The sequence below is a fragment of the Argiope bruennichi genome, chromosome 6 (genome assembly GCF_947563725.1).
Source record: "Argiope bruennichi chromosome 6, qqArgBrue1.1, whole genome shotgun sequence".
NCBI lineage: Eukaryota > Metazoa > Arthropoda > Arachnida > Araneae > Araneidae > Argiope > Argiope bruennichi.
In genome coordinates, this window is record NC_079156.1 from 92,147,280 (window position 1) to 92,166,620 (window position 19,341).

Below are 19,341 nucleotides of genomic sequence, written 5' to 3' on the forward strand. Positions count from 1 at the left end.
GAATATAACAAATATCAAATCCCTTCCCCCCCCCCCAAAAAAAATCACAAACATAGCAAAGCTTTTACTGAAATTGGTTAATTTCATCGCCAAATTCTACACAACGCAAATATTAATGCCTTATGCGTTGTGATGTAAGAATAGTAGTTAATGTTTCATTTTTATTTTCATATGTGTTGTAAATCAGAAGTCTTTAAAAAGTATTATAATTCATAGTCAATGTCGAAATAAACAAGTTTAATATTAATGTATAAAATTTCATACATATAAAAATATACTCAGAAAGCTTTATTAAATTTACATTAGTCTATTACACAAATCCAGTGCTGTTTACATCTGGTATGAAAATAGCTTTTTCCCTTGTGGCCTCTCTTTGAACAGTTCCGCATTTAATTCTCTGTTAAAAAGAATTCTTGTATTTTTATGTCTAGTCTTAGTTACAGTTACGAAAGTCAAGTAATTAGTTTAATTTTCATCATTAGAGACATGTTTATATATTCATGCAATTTGGTTATAATGAATTATGAGTTTATAATAAATATGAATACTTTTATTCATAAAATTTATTATTCTTGAAAGAGGGAAATTGTAATTTTATTAATAACAGGCTAATGAGTAATTATCGTTACGCATAAGTTTATGCGTATGATATATACATTTTTAAACCGATATTAAAGTAGTTTGACTTTAACTAAAGGAATAAAATATAAAGCAATTTTATGCTTAAATTAAATAAAAACGCCGTAAAGTCTTGGCCTCATTCTATGAGCCATTATAAAACCTTTTCAGAAGGTCTTTCGGGATATCAATGCAAAATGACGTATTTATGAGGACGAGTATTGCCAAATCTATGTTTTGAAGTTGATGAAGTATAATGCGCATGCGATTTCTGTAAATTTGAATGAAAAAAATTTAATTCGCGTTTAATTTTAACTGTCTTAACGTGAACGCAAATAAGCGTTTTAAGATCTTTTCCTGGATTATACAATAACTAACCTTGAAAATATTTTCATTAAATATGAGTGAAAACGTGAAAATAAACCGATAGATGAGATTATTAAAAATGTGTTAATATTTTTTCTTAGTTGGCAGGTAATTTGAGCGACAACACACATTTTAAAGCTGTCTTTTGTTCGTTTTGACTTATCTTAGTTATATAGTGAATGACTAGGATAACAGCCATTGTCGCTATATCCCTCAATGTTTATATTCAAATTCAAGTTCATAACGAAAGACTAGAGAATATAATTTTGCAATTTTATATTTGTATTTTTTCTCAGATATGATTTTGAACTTTGAAGCAGACGCAGGACAGAAAAAACAAAAATTTCAATCTTCTAATAGTTTTTGTATTTATGACATATACGCGAATAAAGTGGATAAGGGAAACAAGTTTTTTTTTTTTTGTTATTGTTGTTTTTCTGATTAAAACGTGAAAATTTATATGATTCTCAAGGAAGAAGTTTTTGACGATTACAATATTTTCTCTTAATATGATTCGTATATGAAAACCAAATTATATCTTCATCGTACTTTGTTCTAGAATCGGAAAATTTATTTTATTCTTAAAAAAAATAGACAGTCTTTAACAAATATAACATTGAAATTTCGTGCGTTGTATGTTAAATTTTATGGTGGGTTTTAAATTACATGATAAGGCAAAAGGCCAATGTAAATAAGCATTTATGCGCCTATTTCCGAAATTTATATTAGATCATAATTTCAATTTTAAAACTAGAAAATATACGTTGAAACCGACCTTTAATATTGACATAGGTGGTGAGCAGTCCCAAATTCTTGGACCTCCAATGGGTCAATATCCTGGGGTCGGTATTACTGGTATCGTCGGTTTTGCGGAACCACTATTTGCATACCACTCCTTGAGGGGACGACTTTTGGGGGGAGAATGAAGAGCTGACCCCCTCCTTCTTCTGGGTCAATGACCACTCCTTGAGTTACCAGAATTGCACTTCTTTGGCAATTCCAAAGTCTCCTATCGAGTTCAGGCAATTCCTGTAAACGTTATGGAGAAATGGCGACGCTGTAAAAGATGAAAACTTCTAGTGGGTCTTGTGTCGAAAGCTGTTATGTTCAGTACAGAGAACACTCGATTGAACAGACTAATTTGGCATTTAAAATAAAAGTAATTAAATTATGAATTGTTTAGGAGAAATTCTTAAAATTTGGATTATGCTATATAATATAAATGTTAAATATTTAAAGTAGGTGCTATATTAGAGCAAAAAAAAAAAAAAAAAAAACCCTCTTTACACTTTCGTTTTAGAAAAACGAAAAATAAATAAATTCAAGGCGATTTTTGAGTTTTTATTCATTAAATACTATATTCTTTGAAATTCCATTAAATTAGGATTTTACTGTATATTAAAAAGAAAATAATATAAGTTATAAAATAGAACTTTCTTTTATTTTACAGTACAAAAGTAGAGCTTACAGTTTCATTTAAATTCTCTATCACGGTTTCTTAAATTTATGCCTTTTATAACCTTTTTTTTTATTGAAAAATTTCTTGATCCTATTACCTTCCTATAACCCACTTTAAAATTGGAAACAAATAAGAAAATTAGATTTTAATTAATGACAGAATAAAATTTTAAATAGATATCTACCAAATTTTGATAATGTTTTTTTTAAAGTAAAAATCATTATTTAAAATTATTTTTTCATTACATACTTTGAAGAATTAAAAATCTGAAGACCTTGCGAGTTTACCATATCTAATGTGATTAAACTTACGATCACGATTTGAAAAGCACTATCACGATTCCTAATGCGCAGATGCGCATGTAAATTTTTCTGTTTAGTGTGGAGGTTACAACAAGAAGAATGAATAATTGTATTAAACCAAAAAAATAAAAAGAAAGGAAATTAGATTTAAAAGTTATTTAGAATAATGTAATAGAAACTTCAATGAAGATATTTTTCGTAGTATTTTTTTTCTGTCACTCTTGTCGATGAATCTAACGAACATACTTACTTCTAAAATATTTGATATAGAGAATTCGTTTGTTACATATAGCTTAATATATAAAATTATAAACAGTTTGTTTTTTTTTAGATTTTTTCCTTGAAAAGGATGTTTTAGTAATAAGTCTATGATTTCAACATGTACTTTATTTATACTAATCATAAATAATATTGTACTCTCGTCGATTTCTGAAAAGCTTCCAAAAAAATTAATAATACAGTAAAGATTTTAAATGGTGAAAGAAAAAATTGCAGCTATAAATTCCTACCTTTATCTAAAAAAAAAAGAAAAAAAAAATTGCTATTTGCTAAATAGGGACGCCATATAATTATTACTATTATTAACCAATAATATTTATAAACATTCACTTAGTTCAATATTTCTATACCTTATATTAAAATTATCAGTAGCAAGTTTATAACCTATATGAAAATATTTACGGAAAATATTTTTGTTGTTGTTGTTAGTTAACCACTTGTTAACGGTTTAAAAATTCCATTCATACTAACTTCAATTCTACCTCAAAATGCTTCGCTATTTAATCTAACAAATTATTCAGAACTTTTGATTCCGCGTAAAAATTTGTGAAAAGTCGAAGTGTAATTTGATATTTATTATTAATATACAAGTTTCAGCATATTTACATGATTAAAAAATTTTATTGTTTGCAAATATATTTGCTACTATTGCAAATAAGAGCTTCACTTACTTTTTAGGACTTATGCGTGATTTAAATGTTTACTCATACAGTGAAGATCTGAATCGTCGAATAATTATCACTAATTAATATTAAGTAATTTGATACCAAAATTTTGTATCTTATGTTTGCTCCAATTAATTTTCGACAACAAAGTTGAGATATATTGATTTTTCATAAACACCATTTTCTCCTAAGCATTTTTTAACCAAATTAATTTTCAAAAACTGTCTTAGATGCTCATTTTTAATACTAATAGATCTTAGTACATTCGTTGAATTAAGAAAGAAAAAAAATATATAAAATCCATTTATATCAGATGTCATTTTTTTTTTTTTTTACTTTTACGGGTAACGAAAATGATTAAGTGCACGAAATTCTTATGCTTTAGTCATATTTTCCATCATTAATTTTGCAGGTACAGACATTTAACCGAAAATGAGCGAATAATTAGAAATACATACATATTTTCTTGCTATTTTTATATTCAAAAAAAAGAGAGAGAGAGAGAGAGAGCGAATTCTTCTTTCCATTCAAATAATTATTTCTCCTATTCACGTTACATTACCTACAAATGACATAAAAAAAATGTCCATTTAAATATGAATACTGCATTAATCTAGTCCTTTCTTAATAACACCTTGAAGAGTTCTCGTTATTTGAAAGCATTTTAAATTAATCTCATTTTTAATTGCTTTTAAGTTTTCAAAAATAGCTATTTTTGCTATGTACATCTTATTTCATTTTCAAAGGAACGACGCGAGTTGTCATAGTAACGGATTGTACCTGGAAACTGGTAGACTTTTCATTTGGGAGAAAAAAACGAACATTATGCAAACGGCTAATCGTTTCTCTTCTCCAGTTTTTTTTTTTTTTTTTTTTCGTCTTTTTAAACCAAAATCAATACGGTGTCATGTAAATTTGCATGTTATTTTTAACTTAGCCTTGTGTTTTCGAAGAATTTGGTTAAAGATTACAAATTTAAATTATTAGTTCGGTAAACTCAACTTAAAAATATGTTTTTATAAATTTTAATATCTCTACTATTTTATTACGTGTCGAATTGTATAATTGTTATTTTGTAAATGTAAAAACCTTTGTAAAAATTTAAAAAAAAATGTATTTATTGAACTTGCTTTTAAAATCCTCATACAAAATAAAATATACATCGTTTCTTACTAATTGAAAATGAAATTTCTATCAAATTATAATAAATGCCGTTTAGATATTACAAGAATAATGTATAATTTATTAACACTTTTATTCAGTTGATTAATAAATAAATTATCGTAAATTCATGGTGCTCTTTTAGTCGACTTATCTATTTCTTTTTGCATATAAATAAGTAAAATATTTCAATAATTATAAAATAATAAAATCTTTAAATTTGTTTTTATTTAACAAAAATTGCGCTTTAATCAAATATGTTAAAATTATTCTTAATTTTCTTTCCTTGTCTATTTTTAGATCAGAAAAAAAATATAGCCGGAGTCAAAATTATAATTACTTAATTTTGCATGTGAATATAATCGCCGAATTGGCAACACAGGTTTATTTCTTTTTAAGAGCTTGTATTTACGAGCTATCTCCATGTTTTCTTGTTGTTGTTTTTTACCCACCAATTCCTTTATAACATTAATAGGTAATAACAATAATAAAATGCAAGAATCGTGAAATTTTATTAGCAGTTTGAAAAGTTTTGATTTTATTTGATTGGTCGTTTGAGTTGTATAACCACTTTTAAAAATATTTCTCGTGTATTTTTTTTATTATTATTATGAGTATATTTTAAATTATTAAAAGATGATGAAGTGAAAATCCCATATTTTGACGTATAGGATCCATTAAAAGATTTCATCTTCTGCTCTATTAAAGAGCATGCAAAGCATGTTAAACAAACTGCAAAGCATATTATTCAAACTGTTAAATGAAACTGCCAAATTGTTTAAACACCTTATTCAAACGGTTAAATGAGTGTATAAACGAATCAGTTAATGATGAAATAGTACTGCTCATAGAACAAATTTCATTTTGGAATCCTATCCCTATTTTGCCATGTAAAAAAGAACTTAACATCATAAGCAGTATAGGACAGTATGTAGTTTTGTATTAGATGGCATGCGTTGTTAAGTTTGTCACGGAATTCTGAAGAGAAGTAAATCGACACCAATTAACTGTTGTGCATTAGTACTTGAAAATCTTCTTAATAGAGTCATGAAAGAATGTCATTCTACTCCAAATTACTCTAATAAAACATGAAAAAAGCTAGGGAAAAAAAGTAAAAACCGAGCATTCCGCTAACAAAACTCTTCGAGAACGACATCGACATTCCTTCTAAAATTCAATGCATAAATATTAACTCTTATCACCGATTGTTAATTTAATATCCCCCATTCCAAACAAACAATGCAGTCACCTTCTTTAAAAGAAAAAAAATAAACAGAAGAGACCTGCACATTTTCGCTAATAGCAGATGTTTCTGAAAAAGAGCTATGAGATCTCAACACTGCACGCAGCGAAAATAAGAAAAGGCTTGTGACTGATCTTCTATTCTATGCAGACTGGAAGTTTATTCTGTGTGAGGAGAGAAGCTCATCTAATCTAAATAATTACTGAATATGAAATACGGGCGCGATGGGTTGCTGCCGAAGCTTGTTTAATCAATACGTGCAGTTATAGAAGTTTCATATTCGCTCGATATTAACTTAATTTGCAACTGTGCTCGCGTTTTCGGGGTGTTCGCCTAGGGCTCTGCTTATGAATGAGAAATAATAAATTTTTCACAGGTGCTCTTATGTTTTTGCTTTCCTTTTTTTATACAAAAATGTGGAAAAGAGAAATTTGGTATGAATTTGCATGATGCTGCTCTAGTTAAGTGCGTGATCTTTTTCGTATAAAAGAGTAGATTTAATTTTGTTACAATAGTAAAGTTTGCGTAGTAGAATTTCGGATATTTAATGTGGATATTTGGGTTTAGTTAGAGATATATTTAATTTTATTGTAAAACAGTAATAAGAGCTCTTCTTTTAAATGTAAAAACTTTCCATTGTTTGTGCATTTATTATTATTGCATTTTACAACTCTTATTTTAGTAAATTTCCAAGCTTAAAAGCTCTTGTTTCATTTTTGATTATAAATAAATTTTTATTAATTAAAATATAAACTAGATTCTAATCGATTTAAAAATTATAATTAATAAATTTTAATAAAAAGAGAATAAATAAATATAATAATAAAACTAATGCATTAATAGTAAATATGTTAGTTTTTACTATCAATACATTAATCATAACTTCAATGAAAAATGTTGTTGAAAATGCATGCTAAATTTAATTCGATTTGTTATTATAAACATATACTTTTATGTAACATTTTTAATTCGACTATATTTTATTGTATTGCTATTTGTTTGATATGTTAAAATAGTAATAAAAATAAATTAAATTATGAAGTATATAAATATTAAACGTAAGCTTTAATTTATATTAGTTGCTATTTTTATGCGTTATTTTTGGGAGAAAAAACACTGTTAAGGTAAGTAAAGGATTTAATAAATTTAATTAGCGCAAAATTTTATTTTCAATGCATTTTAACGTTTTTTCATTTTTTTTAAAATTAGATTTTGACGATTTTTTTATAGGTCATATGACCATTTTAAATATTTCGTCTATTCATTTATTTTCGGTCTAAGTAAAGTAATAAGTCAAATTTTATTTTGAAAAACTCAAAATCGCATCTCACTTGTTATCCAAGTGAACCTCGACAAAATATTAATTGCCAGTAACGGGCATATAATGTATTAATTCTAAGAAGTACAAAAATAAAGACTATTCTTTCTCCTCAGTACATTCATTTTGACTTAATATTGTTTTGAAAACAATTATGGCGAACAATGAACAGTATGCGTGCGAACCCTGCGTTCGTGATTTCTGCATTTGCCATCTGCGAAACAGCAGAAGCCTGAAAGATACACTACCCCTGTCAATCCTTTTAGCATTTTCTACCGCTATAATTAAAGAATGTTAACAGACAACAACCAGTCTACTATGTTTATTTATAAATGAAGTGGATTGTTTAAAAGTTGCGATCAATTTACCCCGCTTCAATCTCCTTTCTTCTCAAACCTTCACTTTTCCCGTCATCTAACGATTTTTTTTTTATCATTATTATTATTTTTGTAAGTGGCAGCAGTAAGTATCTAAAGAACTTGGCTCTTTGTTGCTTTGCTTTTGTTTACGCCTTTTATCGATTATAACGTTAGTGATTGGCATCGTAATCCTTAGGATTAAGCTGTTGTGAAGGGGGAACATTTTTATAAAGCACAGTCGAAAAGTTTTTGGAAGAGTTTATACTAATAGTACCTTTTTCTTTTCTTTTCTTTTTCATGTCATTTCCTGCAGAAAAATGTTCGTCGGCGGGCTGAGTTGGCAAACGGCACCTGGTAAGTAAATTATTTGACTGTTTCTTGTATTTTATCGTCGCTGAGTTGTTGTAGAATGATAAGGAGTATTTAATCTAATTTTCAGATGTTTGTTTTATACTCTTTTTTGGTTATATTGGTGTTTACATTTCGACGAAATTGTCAAATAATTTAATCGGTTGATATAACATACATGGAAAATTGATTAAAAAAAAACTTTTTGGTATTTAAAAAGTTCAGAATAATGCATATGGTACAGAATTTTAATGTGTGACGAGTTCTGGAATAAGTTTTATTCTTTGAAACAATAAAAGAGTTAATTTTCTAAAATAATTGCAAATGATACATGAATAAATTAAATGAGTTTCCGGTCACATTATATCTGAAAACATTGAAAATAATCACTATAGAATGTTTATTATTGGCAATGAAAAAAAATTAATGTAATGTGTTTGCCGAACATTGTTAAGTCGAACTATTGGTAACCACTTGTATAATATCTATATTAAATATTTTTACGCTTAAAATATTAAATTACTTTTGAAATCCTTATGGTGCGTACAAAATATTAATTTTTAGATCAAGTAGTAAAGTTAATTTGCTAAAGAAAGAATAAATAAGTAAATATTTTTTAATATAAAAAACAGACATTTTTCTATAATAGAAAAGTTAAAATATTTTTCTTGGGTACATTTTTTATGAATTATTAATTAGCTGTCAATTACTAAAATAAAAACAACTAGGGAATCAACAGGCGAATTTCTTTTATTCATTCGTTTTTAAAATAGAATATTTCTTTTTTCTTTTCCAAATGCTGCATAATAGTTTCTTAATATAAACAAATCCTAAAAGTTTATTTTTAGATGTCAAAAAAAAAAAAGAAAAACAATCCACTGACGCAGAATAATAAAAAAAAAAAAGCTCTGAGGTGCTCAACAATAACGTTTTACTTACGCAGAATAATAAAGTTCTGACTTGTTCTTTAACTTTTAAATTGAACTTGACAGATGCTTTTCTTGATCAACCTTTGGGTTTTGCACATGAGGCGAAAATAAAATGTGAAACTCATCCTGAAATTTTTCCAACGTGAGCTGTCTTTGTCTACAACAGCTGTATGTTATTACCAGCAACCAATTTTAAGATAAACCACTAGATTGGAATGTAGAACATGTAGGACACCTCTTGTGCCTTCCCAAATTATAGACCTCCCCTGTAGATTTCACATTTAACGAACAAACAAAGCGGCAAGGGAAAAGTTCTTATAGTTGGTATTTTTTCTTTTCTTTTTTCTTGTTTTTTTTTCCCCTTCTTTCTTTCCGATCTTCTCGTAGAGTAGAATGTCGCCGAGCCGTTAAAAGTCTTATGCTTCTTACCTTGAAACACCTTGTGTATTCGGTTGAAGATCTGTCAGTGAAGTCTGAAGAAGCTTTGGGCAACTTCCAAGTTCAGGTGGAACTGCTTTCTCATCCTGACAGCGTCTGTCATATCCCGCTTTTCCTCCTGTTTTTGCTTTTTTTGCTTTTCAGCAACTTGGCTCATGGAAGCCGTTTGGCGGCAATTTTTCATGTGTCCCATACAAATACTGGTGGCTTATCTTTTCTTTTTTCCCTTGGTTACCACCCGCCATTTCGTGAGTTTCAACAAATAATAATTTTGTTTTAAAACTTCCCATTAGCTGTTTAAAGTGCAAAATACTGGGGCTGTCTTTAAAAGATATTGTTTCAACATCTTGTGACAATGCCTTCGTAGAACGTCTTTGAGCCATTTCGTGGAAAATTGTCAGATCCGTTCTTCAGTTTATCTGGCTTTTGTTTTTTGTGTTTTACCTGCTGATTACTTAAATGAATGTGCTGAGAATCACTCAGTGAACTTTTTGTTTCAATTATTTCTTTTCTTGTTTGGCTTTGTTTTTTGGAGGGGAAACTCTGTTTTCTGCCAAATCCCTCAATGGCTGGCTTTGTTCTCGGCAATGACGTATGCTTTTCTGGAAGTTTTTGTAAGACACTGACGTCGGTGGTGGGGAATGCCGTATGAAATCTTCAATCTCTGCGAGCGTCTCATTTGAATATCATCCATCTTAATCTCAGAAAAGAATGGGAGCACTGTGTTGTCATCTTTGCCAGTACCGTTTCTTAGCATATGCAACAGGTGCTTGGGAAACAAAGCCATTGAATCCTTTTCGGTTCTCTGAATTCAGGAAAACAACTAAGTGCTAGTTAAATGAAACTTGCAAAGATTAATTGTTTTTTAAACAACCAGATTTCGTTATAGGGACTCCTTTTATGTAATCTGTATGCTTTCTTCCATTTTTTTTTTGAACAAAATAACCCAGAAAATAAAAATTAACTTTAAAAATAAATGAAATTTTAAAATAATAATAAAAAACTTTTAATAAATGTATAAAAATAAACAAAATAAATAAATAAAATAAAATAATAATTAACTTTTTGGAGGGGGGGATTTCAAATTTTGTAAAAACTCTTTCCATGCCAAATATTTCTGTTAAAAATCTAAAAAAAAATCGCAAAATGTCACAAATTTGTGCTTTAAAAAATCATTAATCATTGTATAGAAATATAAAAAGCAAAGAATTTTATTCCATTTTTAGACAGAGAAGATCATAAGTTCAAGAAAAAAATACTTATACAAGCATCTTTTGATGCAGAGCGTACGTAAATTAAATATAACAGAACTTAAATTCGAAACCAAAAAGTTATTTTTTTATCATTTATTTATTCTGAATTTATATTCCTCCGTACTAAAAATTTTTTCAAGTGAAGTTCATTTAAAAAATTAACTAAACCATTTGGAAAAAATTCCACACCTTTGTATTAGTAATAATTTTGGCAGTGCATTTTATAATTAACAATTTATAGAGCACAAACGTTCATTGGACCATAAATTCAGCATCTAAAACATTTATTAGCTTTTTCTAAACAATACAATTATTTTCTAATAAATACAATTATTTTGAAATTATAAATATTATATTTATCTTTTAATAAAGTCAATAGAAATAAGTGTAAAATCATTAATATTATTTTATTTAATTCTAAATTCAAGTCATTCATTTCAATAATAACAATGAAATAATATATGTTTCACTCTCTCTCTCTCTCTTATATATATATATATTTAAATTGATGGAGAATTAAAATTGTTAAAGAACTTAACGATTACTTCTTAAATCGTGTTTAACACATACACAAACACACGCGCATATATATATATATATATATATATATATATATATATATATATATATATATATATATATATATATATATATATATATATATATATATATATATATATATATATATATATATATATATATATATATATATATATATATATATATATATATAAGTTTCAGAGCACAAAAGTATATATATATATATATATATATATATATATATATATATATATATATATATATATATATATATATATATATATATATATATATATATATATATGAATTAATTAAATTTATTTCATATATAATAAACATAAATTCAATTAATATTACAATCGTCCATCCGAGACTTGCCATCTTTTTCGTCAATAATAATTAAAAAATAAAATTCATACTATTTTAAAAATTGAAAACTGTTATAGCTACACTTCAAACTTATATTACAGTTAAAAAAATATACATAAATTTAACAAATAGGAAATAAATTATAATTAAAAATATTTATCTGGAAGTTAATAAACATTTTAGTTACCTTTCAGAGCATGAACGTACTTTAATTCAGAATCACACATACACAGACAAACATATATAAATTTCATTCGATTATTCCAAACTTCTGCTCGATCCAATTTCTACAAATAAATAATATACAAATGCCTCGTATTTATAAGCATCTGCTGAAACCAACAACAACATAATTGATATTCTACGAACCCGTCACCGACTAGATTAATTAAGTCAAATCCAAATATCAATTCTGCTCGCCAAATATTTCTCCTTTCTTGCTGCCAGGGAAGTTGGCGAAAATTAATTAGAAGTTGCTTAAAATAGGATTATTGTTATTGTTCGTTTTGCCTGTCTTTCACATTAATACGTTGTGCGAGATATTAACCGAGAGCCCTGTAAGCAAAATCATTATTATCAATTATTCGATTCTAGTGAAAGTTTCGAAAGTTCGCTTAAAATGATTGTTTGCTTGCATAACTGATGTTCTGATGTATGTAAAAAATAATTTCTTTAACTGTATTAATGGATTCGCTTAAATTTAAAAAAAAAAAGTAAGGGCAATAAAAAGCTGAATTTTTGAAAGTAGATTATAAAATAATTGATCAGTAATTTCAAACAGATTTTCAATATTTTTAAATCATTGTTTTTTAATTTACAGTATTAAACTGAATACAATGTTTACCACATTTTTGAGTTTTTGGTTATCTGGAGTATCGAAATTTCGATTATGGAATATTTATAAGTAACAACGGCATAAACATATTTTTTTAATTTAAGGTTGTTTTTTTTTTGAAAAATAAAACAATTAGAATATGCCTGTGAAAACCCGATACATTATAATATCTCCCAAGAGTAACGAAATTTATGGAAAAATTTAGAAGTCAATAAAAACTGTTAACATGAATCTAGAATAAGCACATGGGAGATTTATGTTTTTCAACTCATGTTCTAAATAAAAAATTGTATTCCATTATTACTAATAGTAAAAAAGATCGTAAATTTGCGTTGAACAAATAGAAAAATTTATGATTCTATATTTACGTACACTTTTTTTTTTTTGTAATATAACTGTAACATTGATTATTTTAATTTGAGATTTTTCAATTTTTGGCATATGTACCACCAATGGTGTATTACATTATATTTAGTTGTAAATATTTTATACAGAAGATTTAAATTAATGTAAATTGAGACTCCTTTTAGCATTTTAATATATATATATATATATATATATATATATATATATATATATATATATATATATATATATATATATATATATTCCTTCTTTCTGTCTCTCTCCTCCCTCTTAATTCGGAGTGCATAGTGACAACAGACCTGATCATTAGTTGGTGTTGGTTCTGTAAATAATACTGAAATAAGTAGTATATCCCTCTCACTTCTTAATTTATAATGCATAGTGACAGCAATACTGATCATTAGTTGGTGTTGGTTCTGTAAATAATACTGAAATGAGTAGTATAGCCTCGCCCTCTTAATTTGGAGTACATACTGACAGCAGTACTGATCATTAGTTGGTGCTGGCTCTGTAAATAATACTGAAATGAGTAGTATAGCCCCGCCCTCTTAATTTGGAGTGCATAGTGACAGCAGTACTGATTATTAGCTGGTGTTGGCTCTATAAATAATACTGAAATGAATAGTATAGCCACCCCCTCTTAATTTGCAATGCATAGTGACAGCAGTACTGATCATTAGTTGGTGTTGGCTCTGTAAATAATACTGAAATGAGTAGTATAGCCCCGCCTTCTTAATTTGGAGTGCATACTGACGGCAGTACTGATCATTAGTTGGTGCTGGTTCTGTAAATAATACTGAAATGAGTAGTGTAACCCCCCCCCCAAAAAAAAAGAAAACGTATCTTGACGAGTTGTATCATAACCATTTCGCTTATTAATCTATTTCGCATTTCAATAGCACACAATCTCAAACGAAATGATTCACATCGGTTATAGTACTGTGGCGAATTGATATGGGCGAGGATAGAACCTGGGACCTCATGGTTCGCAGCCCATTAACATGACCACAATACAAAAGCAATTGCCCGAATAGCGTAACTGTTGACTGGCTTATAAGCTTTCACCACAGTACAAAACCATACATATATGTATACTTATATTATAATACAAAGGGTTATAAGGGGTTATATTATAATACAAAGGTTTAAAAAGGGTTATAATTCCTGATATGGTAAATTATGAAATATGAAATAATATAAGCATTGCACTGTAGATTTTTTTTATTTATATTTATTATTACAATGAAATATTAATCGTTTGCGTTTTGTGTTTTACAGAGGGACTCAGGGAGTACTTTAGTAAATTTGGGGAGATCACAGAAGTGATGGTCATGAAGGACCCCACAACCAGACGATCTCGGTGAGTACTTTAATGATTTCTTATCGTTTTATAATAATCGATACAAATTATACCGAATCGATAAAATTAAAGATTTTTTTTTTGAATAAAAAAATGTACATTCAAAGAGAGATAAGCATTTTTTTAAATTGCAAAATTCTACTTCCCTCATAAAAATTAGTGTCATAAAATTATTTTTAAAATCTTATGATTTAAAAAAATGTTTTAGAAGAATTAATGTTTAGAATGTAAAAATGTTTTAGAATTAAAATTTTTTTTTCTTTAGAAAAATATGAAATAAAATTTAATTAATTTTATGAAACAAAGTTAAGTATGATAAAAAAAAAAGAATTTAATGATCTACTGATAATATGAATTCACATCTTAAGAATTTAGAAGGAGAATGCTTAATGATGTGCATACCAGTCAGCGGTTGTGAATCGTATAGTAAAAATTGCAAAACATACTCGGAAACTTTCGCATTAAATCGAATGACCATTTCGAAATTTCCCATCGAAGTTATTCCAGATAATTATTAGAATTCATTTGAGGTTAGATAAAAAATGGTGTCTAGACTGATTTTTTTAATCTTAATTTTCATTTTTTCTATTATTGTCATTTTAATTCGATTTTAGTGCTTTCAGCGGCGGTTGGCTCAACCAAAAAATTTCTAATGTGGTTCTTCCTTTTTTTCCAGTAACTTTTTTTTAATTGTTTATGGATGTCTCAGAGTCGTCTGACTAAACGAGTGTCAACTAATACAGATGTTCATTATTTTTAATAGAAAACTAATCTAACTATATTATATCATTAAAAAATTAATGAAAATAGAAGAAAAAAACTCCTAAATAAACTCGAGATTTTTTTTGTTGTTGTTGTTGCAAAGACAGCGCGAATAGCAGCTCTTGCGCAATAAATATATTTAAACATTTTTTCTCTCAAGCATATAAACTTTTAAAGCTTTTTTGTCTCTCCTTTTTTTAATGTCAGATCCACTTAATTTTATATTTTAAAATAGATAAAAGTGAAATTCGCTAAGTAATCGAAACTCTCTCTTTTAATTTGCACGAGTTTTTGTTTCTTTTATTTAACACTTTCAGCGCTACCTACGAGATATCTCGTTTTTCAGATACTTCCACTTGCAGGTTTCTGTGGGCTAAAAATCTGTCTCTTATGCCAGTTTAGATAGGTTGAACTTTCTAATATATATCTGAAAAATAAATTTACTTTTTTCAAATTGGTATAAGGGATAATTGGTATATTTTTAGCCCACAGAAACTTGTAAATGGAAGTATATGAAAAACGAGATATCTCACCGGTAGCGTTGAAAGTGTTAAGAACACTCGAACTCGAATATCCTTCATGCCATTTCGACTTCAGGTGTAATGTTTTTTAGTGAAAGGCTTCTAATATGCAGAAAGCTATTTGGAGACGTTAATGTCCATAAGACTTTTTTTCCTCGTAAATTAATACGACTGAAGAAAGTGTTGAAAATAATATAATTTCATTTAGAATGCATCGTTTGTAAAACATGAAGCATTTCTTTTTCCCTGGTGCATGTTCTTTGTCCATGGGAGCTTATCTAAAATATTAACCTCATTTTCCGAAATGGTTGCCGTAATTGCTTTGTTATCGCTTTTCTTGCCAATATATAAACCTTATCTAAAAATTTCTTACTACAACTTTTCCTATTAAATATCCGAACTGAGTGTAAATTTTTGTTCTTATCTTTGTTCTAATTAATCACTTGAATAGCTTAATAAAAATAGAGTATTGGATATTAAAAAAAGTCAAATAATACAATTGTTTCTGTACAGAAGCCAGAAGTAGTTTGAATTTGGCTCTTGAAATAACTGCCAAATGTACTTGGCGATTGTATAAATAAGAAATCGATGGTATTATATGTTCAGGTGCCTTTTTATATGCACAGCAAACAAAAACGATTCTCGCAACAAACGAAAAAATTGTAAATAAAGCCGAAAATATGCACTTTATAAATCTCAGATTAGGAATTTAAAAAAAAAAAGAATTACAGTGACACTCTTGTTTTTCATAAACATAATGTTTGTAATTCTTTAAATAAATAATTCCTCAACGAACTTTACTATACTGCAACAATAAATAGTGAATTCTTTTTTGTGGTTATTTTGTTCCTCATAAGAATCTGTGGTACACTACAATTGATTGCTTAAGTATACTGTGTAAATTTGATCTCTTATCTCTTTGGTCTTACTAAGAATAGCTTCACGAACTCCAAATTTCAGTATTGCTTCTATCTTACGTGAGCATATATTTTAAGCGCTGTGAAATAAAATACTTAATAAAGAGATTATTATTTTAAATTTTAAGCTAGCTTTTTTTATTATGTCTTTGAATATTTTCTGAAAATTACAAAAAAAAATAAATTATTGTAGATTATTATTGCAAATAAAATAATATACAAAGAATCAATTTGCAACTATTCAATACTATACAGCATATTTTTTCTTCTTTAAAAAATTTTCCAGTTTTTTTTAATTAGAGAATTTTTATAATTAATTATTGAGAAGAAAAAACATTTCTCTTTTTATAATTAAAGTAACTATTCATAATAAAAAATGTTCTGTATTTAAGAAAAGCGTCGGATATTTTTAATTCTAATAATTTTTAAATTGATGTTTTGCTTAATAGAAAAATGTATCATTAAATTGAACAATTGTTTAAGATCTGATATTTACTATTTACAAACAACATGCTTTTTTTTATCAATTTGTCGTAATATTTAAATTTATTTTTTATATTGGTAAATAAACAAATTAAATTGAAACTATACAATTTTAAATTTCTAAACTAGTTTATTTCGATGTCTAAAGAAGGTTACAAATTTTAAATTACGGAAAATTTTATTAATTTGCAATTTTTTTACTTGCATTATGGTAGGCATTCTGCTGTATTCTAAGTATGTTATTATTTTCAACCGAATATCGACAGAAATTGCTGAAATAACAACTGAATAGTAGGACTAAATAATAGTACTTGCTTCAAAAACAAGGTTTTGTTTTAAAAGTCTGGCAACTTAGTAACAAGATAACAATGCACCAACCAGCTTTTAGCAACGAACGATCTTGACGTAAAGGATATTCAATTTGTTTTTGTTCCGTCTGCTTGTAAACTTATCCCCCCCTCCCCCCAACTGTATTAATTCTACGTTCAGAAAATTATTTCTCCCAGTTCTATTCTGGTGAATACGTCGCGACTCACAAACAACCTTTCTTTACTATCTCATTCTTTTATTTGTTTATTTAATTTGCCTAACTAGTATAAATAAACATCTAGTCAGAAGCCAACCCAGACATTGCAGGTTCAAAGCAGGATCTAATTATAAATCTTTTAAAACCTCGAAAAACTGCACTCAATTTTTCAACACATCATACTCATAAATACCGTTCAAAGAAAATATCCAGTTAGTTAGACACAAAACTGCTATTTCTCGAGCAAAAAGGCCTTCAAAAGTGCACCATTTTGTTTCTTCTACCCTCTCCTGCAGCTTCCTGCTCAAACAATGATGCCATTACTTAAGTTAATATCTCACATTAGCCCCGCTATTTTGGACCCGGCTAAATAAAACCACCCCACTGTATGCAAGAACTATCGTTAAATGGGTCAGATACAAGCCATAATTCACGGCAACGGAGATAAGTAAGCTATTTTAGATTAGTTCGATGTGGTAGGCTCGAGCCTGCTGGGTAAGTAGCCTGCTACTGCTCAACAGTCAATGAACCACTAAGTGTTCAGCGAAATGTCGGTAAACTTTTTTGTCTTCAAAGTGATAGCAACGACAATCATGCTGAATAAATGGCCTGAGTTAATTATGTTTAGCACTACTTGTCTAATATTAGGGAAAGGGGAATTTTAAAAGTATTTTTACCTTTTTGTGCTTGGAAGTATTAATAAAGTACATTACGAACTTGAAAATTTAGTGAATTTCTTCGCCTCAGACTTTTCGGATTCCGAATTTCGGAATTATGTCTGTCTGTCTGTTTTTATAAACACGATGACTTGATAACACCATGGTTAGATACTTTCGTTTCAGTATCCTAAACCGACCACTTTTCGTCGATTCTGTCTCACTAAGGAGTGAGATGAGGAAGAATGTGCGCATTTCCAGAATTTATTTTATTGTTCAATGTAAACATCTCCTCCTTTCATCTTTTCTCTCACCCTTATTTTGTCGAATTAAACTCATCCCAAATATAGCCAAATTAAACCCTAACGCATGCGCAAAAGCACGGAGGATTTTAGAATCCGTTGGCAACAATAGTTGAAATTTCAGTCCTTTTTTTTATTCAAATTGTAAAATTGCTTTAGATTTTTTTTTAGTTAACAAAGAAAGTTTATGACGCTTAAGGTATCCGACTAGGCAAATTTTTAAAAAAATGATATATAAATATTTTTTTATTGTTCCAAATAGCTAAAACGAACTTGAAAAATCATATTAGTCATATTATGTTAAAATATTTTTAGGTTGAAATTAGAATAAGAAAAGTGATTCATTTAGCTTATTAGAAAAATTTAATTTGATTAATTAATTAATTTGGTTAATTAATAATTAAGTAACAAATCAAGGCACATCATTTTGTCTGAGATAAAGAACTGAAGCATCTAAGTTTCTGACTTACTAAAAAAATTTGTCAGAACTTATGCGAACCTACATAATTTCATACAAAGATTGATAAATTTGGTGGGAAGCATACTTCTCACAACCCTAGAAAGGGTTAAAAAAAGTTTTAAAAAATAATGGAAAAACTGCTAGTTAAAAAAAAATAATGAAAATTTTAAATTTTTATTACACTTTCTCAAATTACATAAAATGTAACAGACCACAAGATAAGAAATATTTTAATAAATAAAAATTTTATGAGCATTAGAAGTTGGCGTTAATAAATTTTTTGTCAAAATTTGTCTATGTTTTGAACTTAAAGTGTCTGTAAAACATATCTAAATGAAGCCACCTTAAAATCCGCGGTCTGTCACACCTTCAAAGGTTTTAGATACATGCATAGCAAATTTCATGAGATTTTATTGAATTGATTTTGAGATATCACGTTTTCCGTGAATCAATCACAGTGAAATATTCATTCTTCAGAAAATGCGTTTAGATATTGTACTTGCTCA

At 27.8% G+C, this 19,341-nt stretch overlaps 1 protein-coding gene across 8 annotated transcripts in view; it reads left to right on the forward strand.

Annotated features, from left to right (window-relative positions):
* LOC129971466 (RNA-binding protein Musashi homolog Rbp6-like) overlaps positions 1-19,341 on the forward strand; it is a 573,575-nt gene that overhangs the window by 24,474 nt on the left and 529,760 nt on the right. For all 8 annotated transcript variants that reach the window (XM_056085255.1, XM_056085256.1, XM_056085258.1 and 5 more), the window contains exons 2-3: positions 8,084-8,124; positions 14,127-14,208. In XM_056085255.1, coding sequence (XP_055941230.1) covers positions 8,084-8,124; positions 14,127-14,208 — 123 coding nt within the window. The remainder of the gene's footprint in view (positions 1-8,083; positions 8,125-14,126; positions 14,209-19,341) is intronic.